The sequence below is a fragment of the Hakea prostrata genome, chromosome 8 (genome assembly GCF_041222555.1).
Source record: "Hakea prostrata isolate BN-2017 chromosome 8, UWA_Hpros_2, whole genome shotgun sequence".
NCBI lineage: Eukaryota > Viridiplantae > Streptophyta > Magnoliopsida > Proteales > Proteaceae > Hakea > Hakea prostrata.
In genome coordinates, this window is record NC_142607.1 from 41,374,258 (window position 1) to 41,399,076 (window position 24,819).

At 36.0% G+C, this 24,819-nt stretch overlaps 1 protein-coding gene across 3 annotated transcripts; it reads left to right on the forward strand.

Annotated features, from left to right (window-relative positions):
• The first annotated feature begins 6,656 nt into the window (after positions 1–6,656).
• On the forward strand, positions 6,657–24,362 carry LOC149007924 (PQ-loop repeat family protein / transmembrane family protein). 3 transcript variants are annotated; one of them, XM_089166638.1, is made up of 15 exons: positions 6,657–6,868; positions 7,103–7,158; positions 12,220–12,481; positions 13,360–13,402; positions 15,981–16,007; positions 16,464–16,556; positions 17,952–18,097; positions 19,751–19,916; positions 19,992–20,114; positions 21,054–21,173; positions 21,596–21,616; positions 22,352–22,410; positions 22,656–22,746; positions 23,111–23,222; positions 23,520–24,362. In XM_089166638.1, the coding sequence occupies exons 3-14, from the start codon at positions 12,246–12,248 to the stop codon at positions 23,189–23,191; spliced, it is 1,206 nt and encodes a 401-aa protein (XP_089022764.1). In that variant the 5' UTR covers positions 6,657–6,868; positions 7,103–7,158; positions 12,220–12,245; the 3' UTR covers positions 23,192–23,222; positions 23,520–24,362. The 3 variants fall into 3 exon arrangements, with proteins under 3 accessions (XP_089022764.1, XP_089022763.1, XP_089022765.1); XM_089166639.1 differs by lacking the exon at positions 6,657–6,868 and adding an exon at positions 6,877–6,948; XM_089166637.1 differs by lacking the exon at positions 7,103–7,158.
• Positions 24,363–24,819: the final 457 nt, after the last annotated feature.

A 24,819-nucleotide genomic window follows, 5' to 3' on the forward strand; every position in this document is an offset into this window, starting at 1 on the left:
CTTTATGTTAATCTATTTAAATAATTGATCGTCTCTTCCATCTGAAATGGTTATCCAATTAGTTAATTGAAAAATGATTTAATAAGTGAAGAATGAACATCTGCCAAGGACGCCCAAAATTGGAATTCAACATAGAGAATCAAAATAGAGAATTAGAGTCAAAATAGAGAATTAGAGTCGTGCAGATTCGGAGTTATTTTGTATAATTTATTTATACTATTAAATCCTTCAAATGTAAAATTAAAAAAATTTATTTACAAGTAAATTTCTGTCATCTAATTATCAACTGTCACCAATAGCGGCTGCTGCTGCAAATAAAAATCCTCCTCTTCTACAGGAGAAGATCGAACATCATCAATAATTCTCAGCAACCGTACCACCTTTAAAATTGAATCGCAACAATCAAACAAAAACTGCGCGCACAGTGGACATTTCCAAGTCGGCGAATATGTGATGAACCACTCGTCAATACACCCTACGTGAAAAGCGTGATTGCATTTAGGTAAAATGCGCAGCTTTTCTCCTTCTTCCACAAACTCTTCGAAACAGATCGGGCATTGGGTACCCATACCAATACCGGACCCGGACCGGACCCGTATGCTGTCGCAGGAATCCGACGCATCACCATCTTGACGACAAAGGATCGACAACGATGATACAAATACGATGCAATGATCAATGCATTGAATACAAGGATCATTACAACCACAGGTAGAAAAATTACAATGCCGAGGATGAAAAGCGTATCTAGAACTATGACCTCAATATAGCTTCCGCCGTCGTGACCGTTGCTGCTTCCATTCGGCTCCATACCTTCGTTCTTCTTCTAATGATCGACCACAGGCAGGTAACAGATGCTTATCTCCTTTCAATACAAGCGAGTCCAGAACATAACATAAACATAAACCCAGATTAATTTATAGTACAAGAATCGTTAAGAGTTAGAATTTCGTTTGAGATCTAATTCTTCCATACACAGGTGAGTGGGAGATGTATATTAATATTATATGAATTAAAATTTAAATATTTGAATTCAAATATTTGAGTTTGAACTACAACTTGTTTACAATCCAAACTCTACAAGTCGTTGATATTTTAACTATAACTCAAAACTCTTCTTGATCGGTTGGAGATAAGATCAATCGAGAATGAGTAGTCGGGGATTTGAATTGAATGAATCGAGACATCATTACAAGTGGAATCTTGACGATACAGATCAAACCATGAGTTAACTTATATATAGTCATATTCACAATGAATCCTTTCTTATAAAAAAACCAAAATACCCTCATCTTCTTCCGCCCATGGAAATTGAAACAACGTCTTTGCAACTTAAAGATTGATTCAAATCTTTGTGCACTCTCAATATTTACCTACATTTTCTCCTTGTATCTCTCACCTCACATGTGAAATACCACTATTTGGCCTCCCTCAAAATTAAAAATAAAATTTTAAGATAAAGATGATGGGTATAGATGCCATTTCCAGTTTTAAAGAATAAAAAGTAAAATCCTAATCAAAAACTAACTCTCTTTTTTATCTCACACAACTAACAAAACATTAGAGTAGTTAGTAGACACCGGAGTTGATTTTATTAAATCTAATCATAATCATTGATATTTTTTAATCTCTAGACTTTTTTCTAAAATTTTGTTCTTATTAATAGAAATTTAAATCTCGTTTACTAATAGCAATTTAAATTTTAAGTTTTATTATTTGGATATTTAGAATTCCAATCATTAATATTATTAGATCTAATCATAATCATTGAATTTTTTTTTTTAACTTAATTTAAGGAAATTGACTGACTGTTTTTCCCATATATAGCCGCTGAGTCGGAGATCAAATCTGAATTCAAATATAGATTCAACTAGATATAAATAAAATTAGATGTTGGTGTAATGAAATCGGTTCTCCAAAACATTGATCCGGAGGAATTGCAAATGTATAGCTTTTTAAACTCGATTTCATCCTATCCATAAATCCTCCGTGGTCCCCTGAAGGATTTTTACCCGATTCGTCTGCCGAGTTTAACCGTCTGTCCCAGCCCTTAGTTAATTCACTTCAAATCTATCTTTTTTTCTTACAATTTCTCCCATAATTTTTTTCCCACATTTTTCTTTCATGATTTTTTAAAGTTTTTCTCCCACAATTTTAGCCTCTATGCTTGATTTCAATATTTTTAATTATTTTTTATAATTTACTTATAGTTGTGTTATCTACATTTTAGTCCTCATAGCCCTTATGAAACCAACCGAAAGCAACCTGTGCAGAGGAAAGAAACTCTCTAACTGGATGCACTCCCCAATCCGAGCATAGAGCGTACAACGCTAGAAAAACTTAATTATCTCATCATGTCAAAGCTCATGAGAAGATGATGAGCCAAATCCTATGAGCAATTAATTTACTTAAATTTTTAATGTGGACCCCACGTCTGAATATAATAAAATAATTCAGAAGTGATACCCACAGTGGGTCCCGCATTGGCCCACATAATATATATGGTGAAAAGACATTAGTGTTCATCGGACGAAGATGTGATCTAGACTTATTATTCGCCCCCTCCCCCACCAATGTTCAACCATGGCTCCGCCCAAGCATCCTATCAGATCATCAAACTCAGATCATCAAACTCAGATGAGATACCTCCACAATCTCAGATCTATTTCTAACGAAAGCGAGAGAAACCCAAAATAGTGATTTTGGAACATGGGAGTTAAAGTTCACCATATCTTTTAAACTTACCATGTATAAACTCAATCCGATCCGATAATCCATCATGAATGTGCCAACAAATTTAGAGGTGTCTATCCTTCTTTGGCGGTTTAGGATTCTGTTTCTTGTAGAATACCCTAATTTCTAAGGTGTATTGCATCAATTTCAGTCCATTATGATCTCGTCACGCTCATTCTAAGTTGAAAATTAACCATTCAAAGGTGATCCTTTAATCTGGTCACTTTATTCTTGACTGACCGGTTCTCATTTAGGCAAAAAAATGTAGGACTTATCTTGATTCACTGGTCATTTGCCCTAATTTATTTAGTTTCAAATTGACTATGTGGGACACACTGAATAGTTTGTATCGAGTTTCGCTAAATTAGGGCTATTAGCTATAACTTGAGATTTTGACCCAAAAAAAAACAATAACTTGAGATTAGTTGATTCTTTTCAACAGTCAGAGCTTCTTTGGTTATGAATGCAGGCATACAATAACCACTCTCATGACCAATGCAGGGTTGATTGAGTGGTAAAGATCCATACTTCTCAGTGGAAAGGTATTGGATTCGACCCTTACAGACAGCATTACATTTCTAGTATTAAAAAAAACACCAGTACCAAAAAAAATAATAATAAATAAATAAATAAATAATCACTCTCATGCCTTCTTAAGGAAATTCTTCTAGCGATGAGAAGGATCCAACTTGTTGAGCATGAGCAGTTATACAACCCTGTCCACTGAAGATGGTCTGTACCCTAACCCCCAAGGAATGTCTTGGTTCTATCAGGCCCTCCTGCACCACTTCAGAAAAAAGAACAAAAGAACAAGACATAATTGACCTTCTGATCATCTGACCAGCCTCAAACGACTCTCCACATTCTTATAATCAGAGGACGCATGCATCAAGTTCTTATTCCCCACACAACTCCAACCCCTTCTAGCTAGCATATGTATCAGGTACCTAATGGACCCCGTACACAAGGATGCCCATATGGTTTCTCATTGGCATCAGCAGCACCAGCAACAACAAGTAGAACCTTGCAAGGATGGGTAGTGAGACAGCTTACAGACCCACTCTGAGTGGGGTAGTATGATATCGGGTTGTGCAAAGTTGGTCCCCTCCGACTCCAAAGCTAAAAATTTTGATAAACTACTTCGCTGAGCCACTAGCAATAATGGGCGCATGCCAATGAATGGCCAAGGCTGTAAATGATCCCTGATGAGCATTGATTCTGAGGTACGCAGCTGTGTGATTTCTGGCATGCTTATCATATAAACAGTGCATGAAAACATCATACAAGAGTGTGCTAACCACAAAGGATATCTTCAAGAGAAATTATGTAAAACAAGCATGTCAACCAACATTTCAGTTAGAGAAACCACCTAAATGTAAAATTCCAACCATTAATGTACCTTCCCCTGATGAAATCCAGGTTGAAACCCAACATTGGAACTCTTGGAAGCAATCCTAGTTGTATAAAGTTGAGATGAAGTGATGGCCAAGATATCCCAAATAATACTAAAATCCATTTCATTCAAAATTTTTAACCCAAAAAAATAATTAATTATAACTTTTTTTTTTTTTTTTTTTTTTTTTTTTTGGGAACAATCAGTTCTCGGGTTTGACTGGATTAAGTGGTTTACAAAAATGTCGATTCTAGCGTTCTGGTCCTTTTGGGTTTGACTGCATTAGTGGTTTTCTAAAAGCTATAAAGACATTTTGCTCATAGAAATGGTATTTTTTGAATACCATAAAGAGGACTAATAAAAAAATATCGTTTTATTTTTTTTTTCAGATATAACCCACAAAAAAAAAAAAAAAAAAAACTTCTGCAGAAACTTGAAGAGATACAAATGAAAATAACCTAAAATTTTATTTATTTTATTTGATGGTTAGACAAACCTCCACCTCTTTCTCCTCCGGTTTGTATGAAGGCACAAAAGTGGCACACCTCCTTCACCTCTTTATGCTTCTACGCATGAACACAAAATTAACACCTTTGTCCACTTCCTTGTGTTACTAGGATCACAAAAATAACACACCTTCCCTCCTCATCTGCATGATCTAACACCTCTTCCTCGTCCCTCCTCAAACCTTCATTCCTTAATGAGTTATTTCACATGGAATTCCATATTTCCTCCATCATCCATGACTTCAAGCTCAATTTTTGTTCCAAATGCAGCTCTGAGGGAAATGTCCTCTTTGTTATTCCCCTTTCACTTCAAGCTTAGGCAAAAAAAAAAAAAAAAAGTATTGATTATTCAAAACAACTAATAAAAATGAAAAACATCGACTTTTCTTTTTACATTTTTCTTCTTCTTTCTGGTAGATTCTTTTTTATTATAATGGTGAATAATTGTAGCTCACTATTTGTGATACAAAGTTGGTATATGAAAATGGTAGGCATTAAGGGTGTCAATTGGTACAATTTCGATAATTCGGTACATTTTGGTATTTGCAAAAATGATTCAATACGGTTTCGGTATTAAATTGGTGGAGGAAAATGGTTTAAACATGGTATTTATTGCGGTACAATTTTTGTACAAACAAACCCATGCCACTTTTGTTATTAGTTCATTAAGATCTTAATGAAATTGCAATCAAACCATCGAGAGAATCTGATATGAGCATAGACAAAACAAGTAAATCTAAGAAGAAAAAAAGTGAAGGATGAAACAAAAAACTAAAACAGGGAATTAGAAATAAGGTAAAGGTAAAGTGTTTTAATTGTAAAATTTCATTTATATCCCTTAATTTGGTACAGTACCAATTTGGATGGTTTCTATATACACCGATGGTATAAGTACCTAAAACCGGAACCATACTGAAGAAATTCGATTTTGGTATATACCATACCAAATTTTAAACGATGCGATACGGTACGGCATTAGATGGCGAGGTTCAGTGTTAAACGATTTCTATATGCAATTGACACCCTTAGTAGGCATACAATATAATTATATATAGAAGGTTTCGATTTCGATGTATAGTTTCAATATCATATTGACACCTTTAGCGGATGTTCACATAAGGTGATATTTTAAAATAAAGGAAAGGTAAAAACTAGGAGATTTATTATAGAGATTTGAACTTCAACCAGGGGAGTTTGAATAAATAAAAAATTAAGTTGAAGGGAATGATTGGAAAATTTTTGGTGGACGTACCTCATGACACTAATGAATTTTATCAAGTCTATATTTGACAAATAAATGGACCACCATTTTTTTTAGATGAATAACACATGTCCACTAGTCACATCCAAAGGTTATGATTACATTAAAATAATTTTTTTATTTTTTTTGATATTCTAAATCTTACCTCAACTCTTGAATATGACTGATAAACATATGTCTTTTATCCAGAAGGAAATAGATGATTCATTTATTTGTTAGAAATTGACCTGATAAAATTCTAACACAATAATGACAACCTAGGATATAGAGACACTAAGATCAAGAAAGTCTTGTGTTCAAATGTCTATTTCTCTATATTTTCCTCCGATTCAAATCCTTGTAACTGATTTGATGTCAACATAAAATAAAAAAAGAAAAGAAATTTCTCTTAATTTGTCTATCCAGATCCTTAGATTTGACACTTAAATTATTAATAAGATCAATATTTTTTTAGTGAAGAGGTTGTGAATTGAACTCTTGATTGATGGGCATATATAAAATTTTCACCCCTTCTATAAATAAAAGTATCCTTATAACAAAAAATTTTATTTCAAATGAAGGTTTTCCCTCCGACATTCTATGGTTTGAATTCTAGTTAGGGTTGAATCGGATTCATTCGGAAGTAGGAGAGAGTCAATGAAAGAGTTGAATTGAAGTTGGAACAGCACCTTTGGAACAGAATATTGTTGATTCCTTCAAAAGTAACCCCCACGTGTTCAACATTTTAAACTGTTTCTAGCGTCTCTAGCGGCGCCTTCGTTGCGATCCTTCTGCCTCAAATTATAAACATCGAATAAATCCAAATTTGTTTTTCTTTTTCTGAATCGTATGGACAGACATGAACGCTGAAAATTTTGTTTTTCTTCTGAAAGAGTATGGTTTAGTCGAGAGGGTTCGACAATACAACTGAAAACAACTATTTTGGTGGTCGCTTTCAAGTTCTGAATTCTGGGGTTTGGCTTTTAAATCAAACGAGTAAGTGTATGTGGGGCATGGATCATGGGTCCTGTTCATTTGGAGTTTCTGAAAAGCTATGGATTTTTGATAGGCTGATAGTGAGTGAATATTCTTGTATTGGTTTTGGAACCATTCTCTTTGCTTTCTCTGTTTTTGTTTGTTTTTCACGGATGAAAACCTACTTTTTCCTGTTCACTGCCTTGATTCTTTTTTATTGGTAATGGGTATTCCTGGTTTGATGTTTCACTGTAGGCATTGCTGCAATATCAGACAGTCTAGATTGTGTCCTTAACAGAGCAACATAAGCTGTATGTGAATGTGCTGTTTTAAGTTGGTTTCTTCCTTTGTTTCTCATTCCTGCGCATGTTAACAACTACACTTTAGTACGGAAAATTTTGTATTTTAGGTCTAATGTTTTGCTTAGTTTCTTTCCTTAACTGTTAAGTTTAGAACTGGCTGAATATTCGTATGTGTTTATTATTGATTTGGACTGAAATGAATACTGAAATCGTTGTTTTTCTTCTGAAAGGGTATGGTTTGATTAAGAGGGTTTGACAAAACAACTGAAAACAACTTTTGGTAGTCGCTATCAAGTTCTAAATTCTGGATTTTAGCTCTTAAATTAAAAGAGTAAGTGTGTGTGGGGCATGCATCATGGGTTCCTGTTCATTTGGTGTTTCTGAAAAGCTATGGGTTTTTGATACTGAGTGAATATTCTCGTACAGCTTTTGGAATGGAAAATTTTGTATTTTAGGTCTGGTGTTTTGCTTAGTTTATTTCTTTAACTGTTATCTTTAGAATCGCCTAAATGCCCAGCTTGGTCTAAAGATGATGAAATGACGCATGACCGAGAGACTTGGCAAATAAATAAGGAAGTTGCTCAAATGAAGCAATCTTGATTGGACCACGAAATAGGGTCTAGGATTTAGTGTTTGAGTTTAGGGTTTAGGATTTTAGATTTAGGCTTTGGTAGAGATTTGGATCAAGGTTTAATGTTCATGTTTTAAGTTTAGCATTCTACTGAAGAAATAAAGTTTAGTTTTAGCATTTGGAGATAGTTTTTGGACACTCCCCCTCAAGGTTTAGGTTTAGCATTTGAAGTTTAGGATTAAGTTTAGGACTAGGATCCAGACTTGGAAAGCTTAGGATTAGCATTCAGGCCTGGGAAAGTTTAGGATTAAGATTCGAAGTTGGGGAAGTTTACAATTAGGATTTAGACTTGAAGAAGTTTAGGATTAGGATTCGGAATTATGAACAAGATAAGGAGAAAATGGATTGATAACCGCTAGAGTAGTAGTTGAGGATGGAGGTTTGGTTGCCATTGGATAGAAGACAAGATTGAATGTTGGGCGGATACCATGTTAAGTTTAGATTTGGCTGAATATTGGTATGTGTTTATTATTGAGAAACTGCTACATATAAATACATGAATGGAGATAAACTTTCTCCATAAGGAAAATAACCTACATAAAATAGACAATTACTAGAAGATCTACTTAGATGAGAAGATTACAATAAGAGATATACCTAGATTGGAAAATTATAATAAACAAACTAACCAAACTGCAAGATTTATACAATAATATCGTAATATCAACGATGATTCCTAGAATGTATATTAGGCTAAGGTTACCTTTGTGAAGTCTACTTTTATGGAACTTGCCATGCTTTATTGGTGTCTACTTTTATTCTTTTGCTTGGAAAGTTTTGGATTCGATTTTTTCCTATGCTCAAAGTGCTGATTTTGGTATCTTACATCAAAATTTCATGGATTAACTCTCCATCCTTCCTTTTTTTTCTTTCAAAAATTTGAGAAGAAAAGTCCCTTTCAAACGCCCAACTGAAACTTATTGAGTTCTGAGCTTCTACTGATGTTGTACAATTCTTAAGTCTTTGGTCCATTTCTTGAAGTTGGTTGTTTTAACATGAATAGTTGTTGTTGTATTATAATGAACTTTTTAATCTTTGATGGTCATTTATTTGGATGTTCTATGATTTCTAGTCAAACCCCGCCAATGTTTTTGTTGCTTGTCCCAAGCCCGAGTAAAGGAGGAGGGTTGGTGCGTTAGGTCGGCAGCCGACACCGGATAAAATCTAGCCAAACCCCTTTTTCATGGATTCGGTTTTATATGGTAAACGCTATGCTAGGCATTCCCCAACAAAAGAAGTGACACGTTACACTATGGCCCGGGTGTAGTGATAAGTGGACAAGGGTTAGCTAGGGTGTCCCTTGTAAGTGATGCGTCGCAACGGTGCCCTAATGCGGTGATAAGTAGGCAAAGGTTTCCGTGCCGTGGATGAGTGAGAGTAAAGCAACTAGTCCAAAAATGTAGGATTAGATTGACATCTTGGAACATAAGATCTTTAACAGGTAAGAGCTTAGAATTGATAGATGTTACGAGGAAAAGAAGGATTAATATAACTTCCATTCAAGGGACTAAATGAAAGGGTAAAAAAGCTAAAGAGTTGGATGCCTTTAAACTTTGGTATACTGGGGATAAAACGAATAAAAATGGGGTAGGTATAATAGTGGATAAATATTTTAAGAATGATGTGGTGAATGTTAAAAGAATTGGTGATAGGATTATTGCTATCTAGTTTGTAATGGAGAAAGATATTGTAAATATAATTTGTGCATATGCACCTAAAGTGGGATTGGATGAAAGTCTAAAGTTAGAATTTTAGGAAAATATGGATGGATTAATGCAAGGAATTCATCAAGGAGAAAAGATTATCATAGGAGGTGATCTAAATGGACACATTGGAAAAGATCAAAGAGGCTATGAGTATACAAGGAGGATATGGTTTTGGAGAGAGGATGAGGAAGGGATTTCAATTTTAGATTTTGTTGTTGCTTTTGATCTATTTATTGTAAATACTTACTTCAAAAAAAGAGATGAACATTTAATTACCTCAAAAGTGGACATCATAGATGCCAAATAGATTTCTTCCTAACTAAAAGGATTGATAGATTGTTGTGCAAGGACTGCAAGGTAATATTAGGGGAAAGTTTAACTGCACTACATAGACTTGTAGTCTTGGATATGTGCCTAACCCCAAAAACTCATAATGGGTGCAAGGTTAACTATTCTAGGATAAGATGGTGGAACTTGAAAGGAGAGTGCTTGAAATCCTTCGCTAATAAAGTAATCAAACAAGGAAAGTGGGATCTGAGGGGGACATTAATGCAATGTGGAATGAGATAGCTATGTGTATTAAGAAGGTATTAAAGATGTCTATGTGAATCGAAAGGAAAACTCCATTCTTATAGAGAGACTTGGTGGTGGGATAGTGAGGTTCAAGTTGCCATTAGGAATAAGAAAGCTAGTTTTAAGACGTAGCAAATAACTAAAGATGAGGATCTTCAAAGGTATAGGTTGGCTAGAAATGAAGCTAAGAAAATTGCGGGAAAAGCAAGGGAGAAGAAGTATTAAGAGTTATACAATAAATTGAGCACGAAAGAAAGGGAAAAATCTATTCATAAAATAGCTAAAATAAGGGATAGGAAGAGTAGAGATCTTGGCCATGTTAGATGTATTAAAAATGGAGATGATAAAGTACTAGTATGTGATGAGGACATTAAGAAAAGATAGGAAATTTATTTCTCTAGTTTACTAAATGAGCATACTTCAAGCATCTCTGATTCGGACGATTACACTATTCACCAAGGCACCAATTTTTAAACATATATGCGGAGAATTTCGATGTCCGTAGTAAAAAAAGTACTAAAGATGATGAAACTAAGCAAGACACAAGGTCCTGATGAAATCCCAATAGAAGTATGGAAGAGCTTAGGAACCCGAAAGCTAGTTTAGTTGACTAAGTTGTTTAATAAGATTATGAGCACAGGGAAAATACTAGATGAATGCAGGAGAAGCATTGTGGGTCCAATTTATAAAAATAAAGGAGATATTCAAAGCTTTAATAACTATAGGGGCATTAAACTGATGAGCCATACTATAAAATTGTGGGAGAGAGTAATTGAAACCCGTTTGAGACACTTAACCACAATTATGGAGAACTAGTTTAGGTTTATGCCGGGAAGATCTACAATGGAGGCTATTTTCCTAATTAGGAGACTTATGAAAAGGTATAAAGAGCGTAGGAAAGATTTTCATAAAGATTATGATAGAGTTCTTAGAGCGTTAATTTGGCAAGTACCAGAGAAAAAGAAGTGTTGCAAGTGAAATTGTAGACATAGTTAATGATATGTATGATGGATGAGTGACAAATGTAATAATAGTGAGGGGACAAAGTAATGAATTCTCAATTATAGTTGTGCTACATTAAGGATCAACTTTAAGCCCATATTTATTTGCACTTATAATGGATGAATTAACCAAAGACATTCAAGACGATGTCCCTTGGTGTATGTTTTTTGCTGATGATGTTGTGTTGATAAATGAGACTTAAGTGGGGATTAATACCAAGTTAGAATCATGGAGAGAAGCTTTGGAATCAAGAGGCTTTAAATTAAGTAGAATGAAGACAGAATATCTAGTTTGTAAGTTTAGTCATGATCGGGCAAACGATGAGTTGGTGAAACTTGACGATAAGGAGATTCCTTAGAGTGATTCTTTTCGGTATCTAGGTTCAATCATAAAGAAAAGAAGTATATAGAGGATGATGTTTCCCAAAGAGTTAAAATAGGGTGGATGAAGTGGAGAGGTGCATTTGGGGTCTTGTGTGATCGACTTATTCCATTAAAGCTTAAAGGAAAATTCTATAGGACCGTCGTTCAACCAACTATGATGTACGATGCAGAGTGTTGGACTGTTAACAAGAATCATATAGATAAACTCAGTGTATCAGAATGAGGATGCTAAGATGGATGAGTTGCAAAACTAGGAAGGATAAGATAAAGAATGATCATATTAGAGTTGGTTTGTGAGTTGCTCCCATAAGTAATAAGCTTCGGGAAAGTCGTTTGAGGTGGCATGACCATGTTTAATGGAGACCTATAAATGCCCATGTACAGAGAAGTGATATAATCTAAATTGGAAGAACTAGAAGAGCTAGGGGTAGACCTAAGATTACTATAAGAGAAGTGGTGAGAAAGGATATGTATAGCTTAGGCCTTGTATCTAGCATAGCTTCAAACAGAACTAATTGAAAGGCAAGAATCAATGTAGCCGACCCCATTTAGTTGGGACAAGGCTTATTGTTGTTGTTGTTGTTGTATGATTTCTAGTCAACCTTACTAATTCTCAGTACTAATTTTATTGGTTGAAGGGTGATTTAAGAATTCATGTGTTGCTTCTTCTTTTTGTGGGTGTGGGTGGGGGTGGGGGGGTGTGAATTCATGAATTCATGTCGAAGAAGCCTTACTGTTATTTACCTCAACTAAAAATTATCATTTCTTTAATCAGATTGAGTCCAAGAGTCATTAGATTTGATGGACCTATATAAAGGATCTCTGCCTGTTTGCCCAAGAAATCAGCATTGCTCAGAATGGGCCAGAATCTATATGAAGTATTGTCTTTGCAGTGTAAAAGATGAATTTTCATTTGCTCTGGGTATCGTGAGTGTGATCAGCTGGGGTGTTGCTGAGGTGCCTCAAATCATCACAAACTACAAAGAAAAGTCAACAGAGGGACTTTCCATTGCTTTTCTGATGACGTGGATAGTCGGGTAAGGATTGTATACCTCACTTTTTTATTTCCAGTTTATATTTTTGATTCAATTTAATTTCTTTGATCAGAGACAAATGACCTGGTGCTCTTCTTCAAATATGGATTCAACTGTTTCAAATAGATATGAATTTAACCTATGAATGCTGCTTTTCTTTTAAGAAATTCTGTTTCAATAGCCAATAAAAATGCTAGGTTTATCTGTCTTTGTATCTGGTATGAAGGTCTAAGGAATAAGGAGAGGTAGATTGTAGCTACAAAAGTTCAGCATTGAAACCAGTCTATACTATCAGAATATATGCAAATCTAGGATTGTCTTTCTTGAGAGCTACAAGGCTTGGGTTCATTCCAGATATTATTATGCTAAGAGGAAGTAGGTCATTTTTTGTATCAGCAACGAGAAATGGGTCCCTTATAGATGCATTTTTCAATTTATATAATAAAGAGCATGACGTGGAACACTTGTAGATGTATTTCAGAAGTTGTAGATGTATTTCAGATGAAATCATCTTTTGTCTCGAACAAAATTCAGACTAGTCCCATTAGTTCACCTTGTGACATTATGAACGCCGGTATAGTCAGGAAGGTAGAGGTATTTAAACATACATTGTTATTTGAATGTGTTTTCTGTTTTATCTAATAAACATGCTGTTTATCATTGTTTATGTTAGTTTATCGATATGGTGAATTTTGCATGAAAATAAAATTAAAAGAAAAATGGGGCTCCATACTGTCTGGTTCAATGATGCTTTTCATCACATGGTTTGTGCATGGTGTAATTTCATTTGACTTCTCATCTAAATCTTTATCTCCTGGTTGAAAGTTGCTTGCATCATTCTTCTGTAGCACATGACTCACTGATATATTCTTTAATTGCAGAGATCTTTTCAACATTTCTGGCTGTTTGCTGGAGTCAGCCACTGTAAGTGCATCCCTAATTTTTTTGGGTGGAAATAGCTGCACTATGAAATAATTCTTAAAACTCATAATCAAATTTGCCAAGTGATAGCCTAAGGTCAATCTTGTTGGTTAGTGTATAACTAGGTTCAAAACTAATAATTGTTTTACATTTAAATGAACTTTTGACACGCCAAATGATCAGGGCATGGTGTCTGGTTGGCTTATACTATGGGATCATGACCTTGTGGTGCAGATTGAATCTTAAATAAAATACAGACTTCAACTCTGGAAAGGTAAGCTCCTCTCCTATGCAGGTAGACTAGTCTAATATAGTCAATCCTCCAATCCTCCTACATCTGTTGTTGTGGAGCCTTTGCTCTTCCAAAACTACTATCCAAGCCGTGGAATCTCTATCCTGCAGCTTTCTCTGGAAAGGTCAAGAATCCTCCAGATTCCTCCACACCCTTAGTTGGTGCAAGATCAGTAAGCCCAAAGAAGGTGGCCTTGGCATTCAACGCATTAAGGGTTATAAGATTGCTAGCCTCCTCAAACTCATTTGGAAAATCCCCACTAAAGAGAATCCTGTTTGGGTTGACTAGGTCTACTCCTACCTCCTTAAATGTGATTCCTTTTGGACCACTTCCTTCCCCTCCAACTCCTCCTAGAGCTGGAGAAAGCTCTTAACATTGCACTCACTTGCTCTCTTAGCTATGTCCTCTCTATTGCTGATAGTTCCAACATCTCTTTTTGGCTCAACCCATGGTACCCTTCTGGCATCCTCTTGCCGTCTACTCCTCATGCATCTTTAAATGCTCCCCCCTCTTCCTTTGTTTCCTCGGGCTCCTAGTCTCCCTAGTTCCCCTACCTCAAGAGCTCGACCCAATTTGGCCTCTACGCCCCCCCCGCATAAGCCTTCCCTCTCCTATGACTCGCTCCATTGGTTTCCTGCTATATTTGATATCTTCTCATCAGCCTTTGCTTAGGACCTCATCCACTCCCCTTCCCCACCTTGCTTTGGTCCGATCTTATTTGGTCCACCGGGCACGTGCCTCGCCATTCCCTTATGGTTTGGAGAACCCTCACTCTCTGTCTTCCCACCTGATCCCCCCTTATTAGCCGCTTGATCCCTACCCCCCCCCCCCTTCATCTGTTGTCCCTTAGGTGGAGACATTCCCCACCTCTTTTTCACTTGCCCCTTAACTAGTCCCATTCGGTTGTGCATGAATTGGATAGATGGCTATGGCTAGAGATTGCTAGAGATGGCTAAAGATGGACCACTATAGAGATGGCTATTGCTAGAGAACACTGACACCGATCACTGAAGAATTGACTATTCCATTCCATACCAGAGTCTCTAAAAATGGGAAAGAAGAAACAAAGCCTCTATTTGATTCCATGAATTTGATTCATTCCCTAAGATAAGGCTACAATCTACACTATGGTTCATAACCAAACAAGGTGTGTTTGTTGGTTGGCTAATCCCTCGATTCTCCAATGGGCTATTAGATGGGAAGATGCTAGCCTTAGGGGTTCTCTTGGAACCCAGTAGTAGGCCTTTGATGGTAGGGTCTAATCCTTGCCTCAAGAATCCAATCTCTCCCTGCGATGATGCCCTGCCCATCCCTTAAGCCCCTCCAGACTTTCCCCTTCCTCCGCCGACAAGATTCTTGCCTCCAAGTTCCTCCGACTGTTCAAGACAGAATACCATTGGTTAGTTGCTGCCTTCAAAGGCAACTCCTTGGCGCACTCTATTGGGAAGGCTGATGTTCAATGCTTGCATCTTGCTGATTTGAACTGAGCACTACTTGCACAGATGGACTACCAAATCTAGATTTACTGACCAGATTTGGAAGGTCATCTGCAATGATGTTAGTTCTAGATTACTCCATCTCCCCCATAGATCCTTTGCTGATTCCTTGAGGAACAAGCTCATTCTTGTTACTTGGGGACTTGATAGCTTTTTATTGATTCCTCCTAGGCTCTAGTAGCCTGGCTCCCCCCCCCCCTTCTCCCCTCCTTGTTCTTTGTTCTTTCCCCTTTGGGGTGCATATAATATATCTTTATTCACGCAAAAGGAAAAAGATAGTTGAATATCAATAAAGGTACAATAAGCAAGCTCGACCTTTAGTTGCTTTGTTGGTGTAGTCCTAGTGAAGAACCACCAGATTGAGGATTATCTGCCTTTCTTCATATATCCACTTATTTCTTCTGTTCAGTTGATATTATTCTATCCATCTATCTCATAGAGAAAAATTTTTTCATACTTATCAATTCCATAGATAGAAGGAAAACAAACTGGAAATGAAACTATTGGTCCTCAAATGGACTGTACAATGACTGGGAAATATATCACAGCCAATTCCCTGGACCATGGCAAACTTCTGTCTGTGGTAAATTCCTGTTTATCAAATGAATTTTCATTGCCTTGACTCTGTTAAGGATCTTCAAATCACCCCTTTTAGTATCACTATAATTTCACTCATAACAATATTAACCATTTTTAATCTGTTGATAGGATTGATAAAACAAATTTCTAGCTATATGCCTATATGTGATCATAGGCTTTCTATTTGCTAAACATTTTCTGCTCTACTTTGCAGCTTCCGATGCAATACTATATGGCACTGGTAAGAGTTGCAGCACTGTGGAAATTTCTTCTCTACTGGGTTGTTTCATTTACACTTGCACACACATAAAAACACAGCCATAGTAAGTTGTAATTTCCTCCCTAGCTCTTTGGGCATTCTGTACCTGTCCATTTATGTACCTATGTGATTGGTTACAAGTAAAGGATGTCTTGCGACATGACTTTATGAAGCTTAAAAAGGGCATAATGATTCAAATCAGTTAATTCCGTAAATATAAAGGGGAAAATGAGGATAGACGGGCTCCATAATTGACAGCTGGCCGATTCACTACCATATGATGTCCATCCCATGGTGTAATTTGGTGCATTAGTGGGGATGTAGCCCAAAATATTGGCAGTCAAGGAATTACTTCTTGATCAATTTCCTAAGACACTTTTTCTGTTTTTATAGAATGACTTTGTACTTAAACTGCTCCAATATTTTTTTTTTGGGCAGTTGTACACAATTACTACAGTGACTCTGACAACACAAACTGTATACTATCGTCATATCTATCACCGTCTGAAATCCAGGAGACTAGAACAGAAGGTGAAAATTTATTCCTCTTATGTATCCTTAACAATGTTTCATCATATTTTTGGAGTTCACTTCACTTAGCTATTGATTTATTATTGCACACCATTGATGTATTTGATAAAAAAAAAAGTTTGTTTTAGACTAGACAATGCATTGCAATAGGGATTGAGGGTTAAAGAGACCCTGTTGAGAGTGGAAAATTTGAGGAAAATTCTTTCCCTGCACACAAGTTGATACGCACTCCTTAAGATGATGTAAGACAGGGTTTCAAATCTCTATGGCTGAACTATTGGGAAGAGATGGTGAGAAAAGAATAAGGGTTTGAATAAATAAAATCAATATTGAAGGAATATGTACGTGATACTGTTTTAGCCTTTTAGGGCTGGAAACAGGACCTAGAAAAACAAGAAGCATTAAATGATTGGAAATATAGGGAAAAGAAACCATCATCATATTGGCTACAGGATCATATCTCATATTCTCATGTAAAGAAACTCTCGTGTTATGTTCCATTATTTGTTTCAGAAAATTCAGGCTTTTACAACAATGAATCAACTATTGGAAAGAAAAAATACCTCCCTCCCCCCCCCCCCCCTCCCCACCCCACCCCAAAAAAAGTAAACTAATAACAAATCCATGACTTTTTTCAATCTTTTGACTATTACGTGAAATAAAAAAATCCATGAGTTTTTTCAATCTTTTGACTATTACGTGAAATAAAAAAATCCATGAGTTTTTTCAATCATTTGACTATTACATGGATCTGGTTAAATCTCAATATTACTCTCGAGTTAAACTTCTAATACAAATTTCGGTGATGATGTATTTTTCATGGGTTTGTCTGGTAAAGTTTGTCATTACTTAGTTCAGTAATATTAAGAATATTATGCCTTGTGGACATTCCTATGGAACCTTAATAATTGCAATGCATATGTACAGTAGTCTTTATTAGCTCATTGAAAAACAATGGACAATTCATGACACAGTTACCTCAGAATGTATGGATTTGAAATCAATACATAACTAGAGAATTGTTAATTCGAAAAGAGAAATATGAAGAAATACAAATGAAATCACTTGGACTGGGGACTGTATTTTATTTGTTTTATGGTTGACAGATCTCAGCCCCTGCTACTGCTTGGATGAGATTCTGAGAATTGTCCAGTGGATTCACACAATGTTTCAACTACAGCCCCATTGATTAGCTGAATTTTGATTGGACCTGCATGTTTCAGCCAATTATAGTAGTTGATTCCTTCCTTGCTGATTACATTCTCTGGCTTATGTCTTTCCTTCACTGCAATTTATATTTATCATTATTTACATTCATGTTTTCAGTTTCTCATGCTCTCTCTCTCTCTCTCTGTTTTTATGGTTACTTGATTCCTGATGCGTTTGTGGATACAGGGTGGCATGCTTTTGCAAAAAGATACTAGGGATAAAGATAGTATTGTTGGTGAGAATCAAACTGAGCCTGTTGCTGTGTTGACAAGCTCACCAATTGCTGTCAATTCTCCTAATAAAGGCTCCCATGGAAACACATATTATTACATGTAATTCTCTTGTCCTTGAAATCTGGTGTGCAAAACCAAATGTGGACTTTCTAGCCGCTTTTGTTACCTAAAATCTTGCTCCGAATGATTCTTCTCTGGATAAATCTTGCTCTTACTATCCTTAGTTGACTTTGGTTGCTAACTTTCCAGTCTGGTAAACTAAAGAGCATGCATCTTATTGTGAAAAGCTTGAATGTTGTGAAACTCTTTTGTTGCATGTCCTCTGTTTCAGCCATATAGATATAGATAAATAATGTGGCAAATCTAGACCTGACATTTAATTGGGCATTGTTTATATATTTCAAATTAGCTCAATTTTCCATGAAGGCTAATTGTTCGATTTTTCCCACTGGTAGCTCATGTCAAAAGTTTCAAAATCCTTAATAACATAGTATCGTAAATGTTATAGAAACAAATGCAATTTGTTGGTATTGCATAAATGATAAATAAAATCATAAAAGCACATTTCTATGGAACTTTTATGTTTTCTTTATCTTACAGTCTTGTTTGGATAGGGAAGCAAGAATATAAAATGAATGATACAGGAGACCAATTCAGTTTAAATCATATGATAGCATTCAGCAAAAGGAAAAAGGCAAGACACCGAAGGCATAACATAAGGTCAACAAATCATAACTATCTAGGACCCGATACCTCTCATCAAGCTACAACTTTAGGCTCAAAAGTAAAGACTGGTTTCTGACATTTTTATTGTTATATTTTAGCATATTTGCCTCTAGAAGGGAACTATTGTAAGATGCAGAAGAGGAAAAACTCATGTTGTTTGGCATCCTCATTGTGCATATGGACTAAAATGTGAAAATTCAGATGATTGGATAGATAATAAATGCTCAGGGGGCAGTCATGAGTCCAATTTCAGAGTGTAATTCAATCATGTGGAATTGGTACCTGTCCCTTGTATATGCACAGCTATGATACTCTAATTAAATATGGCGCACTCTCCCACAGTCCTGAATTTTCAGCCCTGTATTTTACCCCCTTGCTGAACTCTGTCCACATGTGATGCTGTGACCTTCAGTCTACCTGCCCACAAATTGGACCCTATTTGATCTACCAGTTGGTCAATATTTGGGCTGCCTTGATATGCTTACTAACATGGGTCATTTTGCATCTAACAGGTATCTATTATTCTTTTTTTTTTTTATCCTTTTCAAATGGGGCTTGATGTTGTGGTAGAAACTTACAATGTGAATGCCTTCTCAAGCTACTGTGTCTTTAGTTGGTAAAATCTATGTAATCAGGGAATCCTTGTGCAAAATTATATAAGACTTCTGTAATATTTCTAGCAAGTTCCATTTCCAATACCACCATCTCCTTGTTTCCTGCCTTTCAATCCTAAGTAATTTAACATGAGATCACATTTTGTAAGAGGTAAAAATGTTTTACGTAAATATAATTGTCAATACAGGAACTGTAACTCTTAACCATATAAGTTATAGATAAAAAGAATTACACTGGAAAAAGGGTACTACTCACTTTGGTCAAATTAAATTAATTTGGTTCTCTTGCTTTTTCCTGTGCGCACTTAGGTTTTGACTGTCAAAGTTTTGGGTCTCAATCGTTGCTTGTTTTTCACTTGTCAAAGTCTATTTCAAATTTGAACTGCTTAATTTGGGGTAACTGGATGATCAGGTCAGCAAGATCTTTGTCAAAGAGTCTTACACCTGCAACTGGAGCATATTTAGCAAGATCACCAATCACTGCTCTTGATCGACATTCTCTTCAAGAACCCTTGCTTATTGACATTGTCCCTACTGAGTCTGCATCAGTTGTAAAACATAAAAGCATTCTTTGTGTGGTGAGCTATCGATCAGATTGGTGACATTCATTTGTTTCCAGTTGTAGCATTGTCACTAAAATTATTTTGTTGCAGGTCTCTGCAGTGATGATGTTCATCAAAATTTTTGGTCTCTACTGTGCTGAGCATAATAGATCTAGCATTGATATAGAGAAACCAGTTGGAGTTGTAATTCATGTAGGAAGAAAGCTTTTTCAGGTAGATAACACAACAACTTATTTACTTCATTGAAAACTATTGTTGACTTGTTCTTAAAGAATCGTCTAGGCGACAAGGCAGCCTGGGATGTCCAAAGTAGGGGTTGCTTGTTTGTCTGGGCACCATTGCTCAACTTGTCAAAGGGAAGGGTAAATTGGGAAGAATGAGACAAATGAAAAAAAATCTTACCTATTAATTGAAATGCATAACCAAAATGACATTGTTGTCCAGATATGGGACTTCTTCTGGATGCTTTGGCTAATCTTACTTGTCTTGCTAGGTGTCATCTAGGTGCCAAGTCATATAGAAACCTTCTTGCCTTGGCACCACAACAACTATGAAAGTTTCATGGCTTTTCCCGTCCACTAATCGGTTAGTTGACCAAATCAACAGTCGTGACCATCAATCCAGTGCAATACCAGTTGGAGTGGCAGTGATTCAGTAATACTTTCAATTTGACCTGTCGTCTGAACAAAGTATACTCTTTAGTCTTTAGGAAGGTTTGATATGCCATATTGATAATGATTTATTTATGGATGAGGACCCCCTCCCTCCCTTCTGTGTCTCTTTCCTTTTTTCCTCGGTTAATGTGATGTGTTTCTTGGTTCATTTATGTCATTAAGATCTGGTTTTGCCTAAAAATTATTATTAATGGAACAAATGGGATTTGATGAGATTGCAGAGGAACCTAATTATGGATGGGAAGAAATGGTTTTCTTCAAATTGGTCTTGTGTGAGATAAAACCACAATCAGAGCCCTGGATGGTTTTTTATGATATCAAATTCTCTAATGCTTAGCTGGAATGATCTTTCTAACTTTGGCCGTTTTGAGTCCCTACCACCCCCTTCCCCCTACCCCAAAAAAAAAACCCAAAGAAAAGGATTTTACCTTCAGGTAGCATAGGTAGTTTGTTTGATTTCTTTGGGATTGATTTTCAGAATGGTGGAGGACTTTTAATGGTTAATGATGCTGAAGAAAACAGTGGCATTGGAATCCTTCTTGGTTGGTCAATGGCAGTTATATACATGGGTGGACGGCTTCCTCAGATTTTCTTAAATGTGAGATTCTACTTATATTTTGATAATTTTTTATAGTTATTCAATCTTGCCATCTTCTAGAAGTTTGCGTTCTCATGTAATGAACTGGGATGATTCAGGTTGCTATGTATTAGAACTTTCATCATCCATGTTAGGAAAAGGCACCCTCCAACCCCCCACAAAAAATAATAATAAATAAATAACTAAAGCCACCAAATATGGTAAGTGTTTTAGATAAGGGAGAGAGAGAGAATAAGATGAAGTGGTGGTGGATTTTGTATCGCTATATATGATAACATGAGTAATGTATTGTGGGAAAATGTTTTTTTTTTTGTTTATGGCCGTCTTCATACTATCATGGTTCTATTTGAGTTATACTTCATACTGCCATTTAGTTTTATGTGATTCAAACTAATATAGAACTGTTTTAATCAATTTTGCAGATTAAGAAAGGCAATGTTGAGGTAAGCCTTCTTCTCTTGTATGCTTTATGTGTTTCATGGTCATTGAGGTGACAATACTCTTTCCATTCATGAGAATTCCTGGATCTTTTCCCCTAGACAAGTATGGTTTCCTTATTAGTTTATTTCTCTACTTCTGTTATTGTCTTGCATACCAAGATTGAAAAGGAGTTCAGAGATGGTAGAGTCCAAATTGTCTCCAGTTTTATGCTGGCAGAATGTTGGTTGGGCCCAAATTTTAGGGAGTTGGAGGAGAGTGTCCCTTGCTCATATGTCAAATATAATGGCACAGAGAATCTGCCATGCGGCGAAACTACAGTAAAGAAAATGTTTCAAAATTAATAATCTTTGGTGGTTTCTTATTTTTAGAAGACAAGTTTTCAATTAACAGAGAATTACTTGGTAGGCTTCAAGATTAATTTGCAGATCCAAATTTAACATGTGATCAATATATGGCATTCTCTTTGCTTTCCCAATTTGCTCTATTGGCATGCCATATGGCGTACTCAGGGGGCTGATTGAACCTGCTTCCTCTATCTATATGCCCCCAAATTAAATGTCATCCTTGGTATTAATGGGAAATCCTGCCCTAGTTTAGGTCTGTGCATTAACTTTTAGCCTCGGTAAACATCAAATTTTACCCATGGTTATTTAAATGCTCATAGGTATGTGGGTAGGATGGTATCCGGAGAGCTTGACCATATTCATGTCTAATCTCCTTTATTCTATTATGTGTAGGGGCTGAATCCACTAATGTTCATTTTTGCTATAGTTGGAAATGCAACATATGTGGCAAGGTGATTCTTTTATCATAATGATCTTATTTGTTGATGCCTTTTGTTTTGGTAATATTATGGATTTGTGACCTCCTGCTTATGGTTTCAGTATCATTTGGTTGGTCTCTCTGTTAATAGTACAAAATACCTTGGGGTAGAAATGTTGGACCACTTCTGGGGTGCATGGCTCTTGGATTGTTTGATTTAGTTTCTGAATGCTTGAATATATGAAACTGTTACTTATTTCTATTTTGACTGATATGCAGCATACTGGTGAACAGCATGAGATGGTCGGAAATCGCACCAAATATGCCATGGTTGGTTGATGCTGGAGGATGTGTGCTTCTGGACATTTTTGTATCCTTTTCTTATATGAATCATGCCAAAATGGTCTGAGTTCTAGTGGGAACTTTCTTTTTCTGCAGGGGTTGCTTGGGGATTGTAATTCATAAAATCTTGTCAATGCGGCTGTATTTCCTTATTTGTGAAAATAGATAATCTTTAAGACTGGTAAGCTAGGGGGATTAAAGGGTACCTTGTTCTTCTTGAAGGTTGGTTGTTATGATTGAAAATCAGTTTCTGAAGAAGTAAATTTAGTCTTGTACAAGCGTCAGATTTTTATGTTAGGATTTTTGGTAGGTTTCAGTTTCTCTTGAATTTGAAGTATCTTAGGGCAACTATTCTGAACTTGTAGCAAATAAAACCTTGACATACTTTTTAGATACTTTCTCAGTTCATCTATTTCCATTACTGGCAACCCAGCACTGCGAAGAGTAAGCATGGTGAACTCGCTGAAGTTTAGCTGATTTTTAAATGCTTTAAGAGCATCTAAGGTAATCTCTCTCTCTCTCTCTCTCTCTCTCTCTCTCTCTCTCTCTCTCTCTCTCTCTGTGCCTCTGTCTCTGTCTGTGTCTCTGTTGATCGAGGTTTTAAAATTCAGGTTGTTAGGGAACAATACGAATTGCTAATCACTGTAATGATGAGCAGAGTAATACAAGTATGAAGGAATGAAACTTTTGTTATCTCAATGATGGTGAAATCTGAAGATGACCCTTTTCTGACCAGGCTAATACATAGTGATTTGGTACTGGAAGTTTCGACTGGCTGATTGAGATTTCTATATTTTGCAGAGCCCTCATTGCCTTGATGGTCAGCTGAGGTTCATGCATGAAGTGGTTATGGACCTGTGAAGTTGATGAAGCCATGGCAGGATGATCATCAGTTGCCAAATTGCATTGAGTATTTCTGATGCATTCCACAGGCTAACACTCCACCACCCTAGTGTTAATCTCTCTCTTCACCTTGCCAGTTTGTTGAGTAATGATATAACTTAGTTGGGATGTCAAGGAGATTGTTAAAAGTGAGTTAAACCCTGTTCAAGCCTGTGGAATCCAAGTGAGTGCATACGTATAAGAGTAACGAAACGTTTTTCTATCAATGGTCAATTTGGGAGAATGCAATGATTTAAACTCATAACCATGAAATGATTTCAATTTTCAAGTAAAATTCATAGAACTCCATCTGATGTGAATCACTTGACAGAAGTAATCAGATGCTTATTAAAAATTTAACTCATGAAATTCGTGGAATTATTTAACATACACACTTCAGGATTCTGTATGTAGGCATTCAAACATAGAATCAAGGAGAAGAAGACATTGACATCTTACCTTTTAGTTCTGGATTTGTGTGTGGTTCCTTCCCCTTCAAACTTCCATTTTCCTGTACCATTTTCTTCCTTGTTCAAGCACCTCTCTGGTGTAAAATCTACCCAAATTCAACCCTTAATGACTCTGTTATGCCCATTGTACAAGAATGGTATTTATCGTCCATTCGTAAAAGATCTACTAGATAGAATGTCACCAAGTTGTTCTACTCTCCTTGGGATATATGTAATAGTTCTACACCCACTTTATAAAATATATGAGGAAAAATTTTCAGTCCCAACCCTTGAGTAACCCTCTAATATTAATACCACCCTAAAGTTACCCCAACTAACGCTGTTAGTCTCATCGAGCAAATTGCATTAACACCCCAAAATGAAGGTTTTAAAGCAGTGACACTCTACTTTTTATTTGAAAAATACATAGGTACTATTCTGGTCGAAGTATTAGTTATATTATCACAAAGACTATAATACCTTTCCAATAAATTTTATTTGTATTTACCCAAAAAAAAGAAAATACATCTTTTGCCTAGGAAGGTTATTTGATGAAGACATTGTTATTGGATTTTTTTTTTCTTTCGATTTTGGTAAGGGCATTTTTAAAATTAAAGAAAAATAAATAGTGAGTTAAGTGCTCTATTAACATAATAAACTTATGTGTTTAATGAATAGAGGTGTCTGTGTTTTTCAAACAAAAAATGGGGTGTCATTACTTTAAAGTCTCCATTTTGGGGTTTCAATGCAATTTGCTCTAATTTTTATTT

Bases quoted from the DNA above. Each gene is read 5' to 3' on its own strand.
- LOC149007924 (XM_089166638.1), top strand. From the start codon at position 12,246: ATGGACCTATATAAAGGATCTCTGCCTGTTTGCCCAAGAAATCAGCAT. The intron at 20,115-21,053 runs GTAGATAACACA...ATTGATTTTCAG, and splicing joins TAGGAAGAAAGCTTTTTCAG to AATGGTGGAGGACTTTTAAT. The intron at 21,617-22,351 runs GTAAGCCTTCTT...TATTATGTGTAG, and splicing joins TTAAGAAAGGCAATGTTGAG to GGGCTGAATCCACTAATGTT.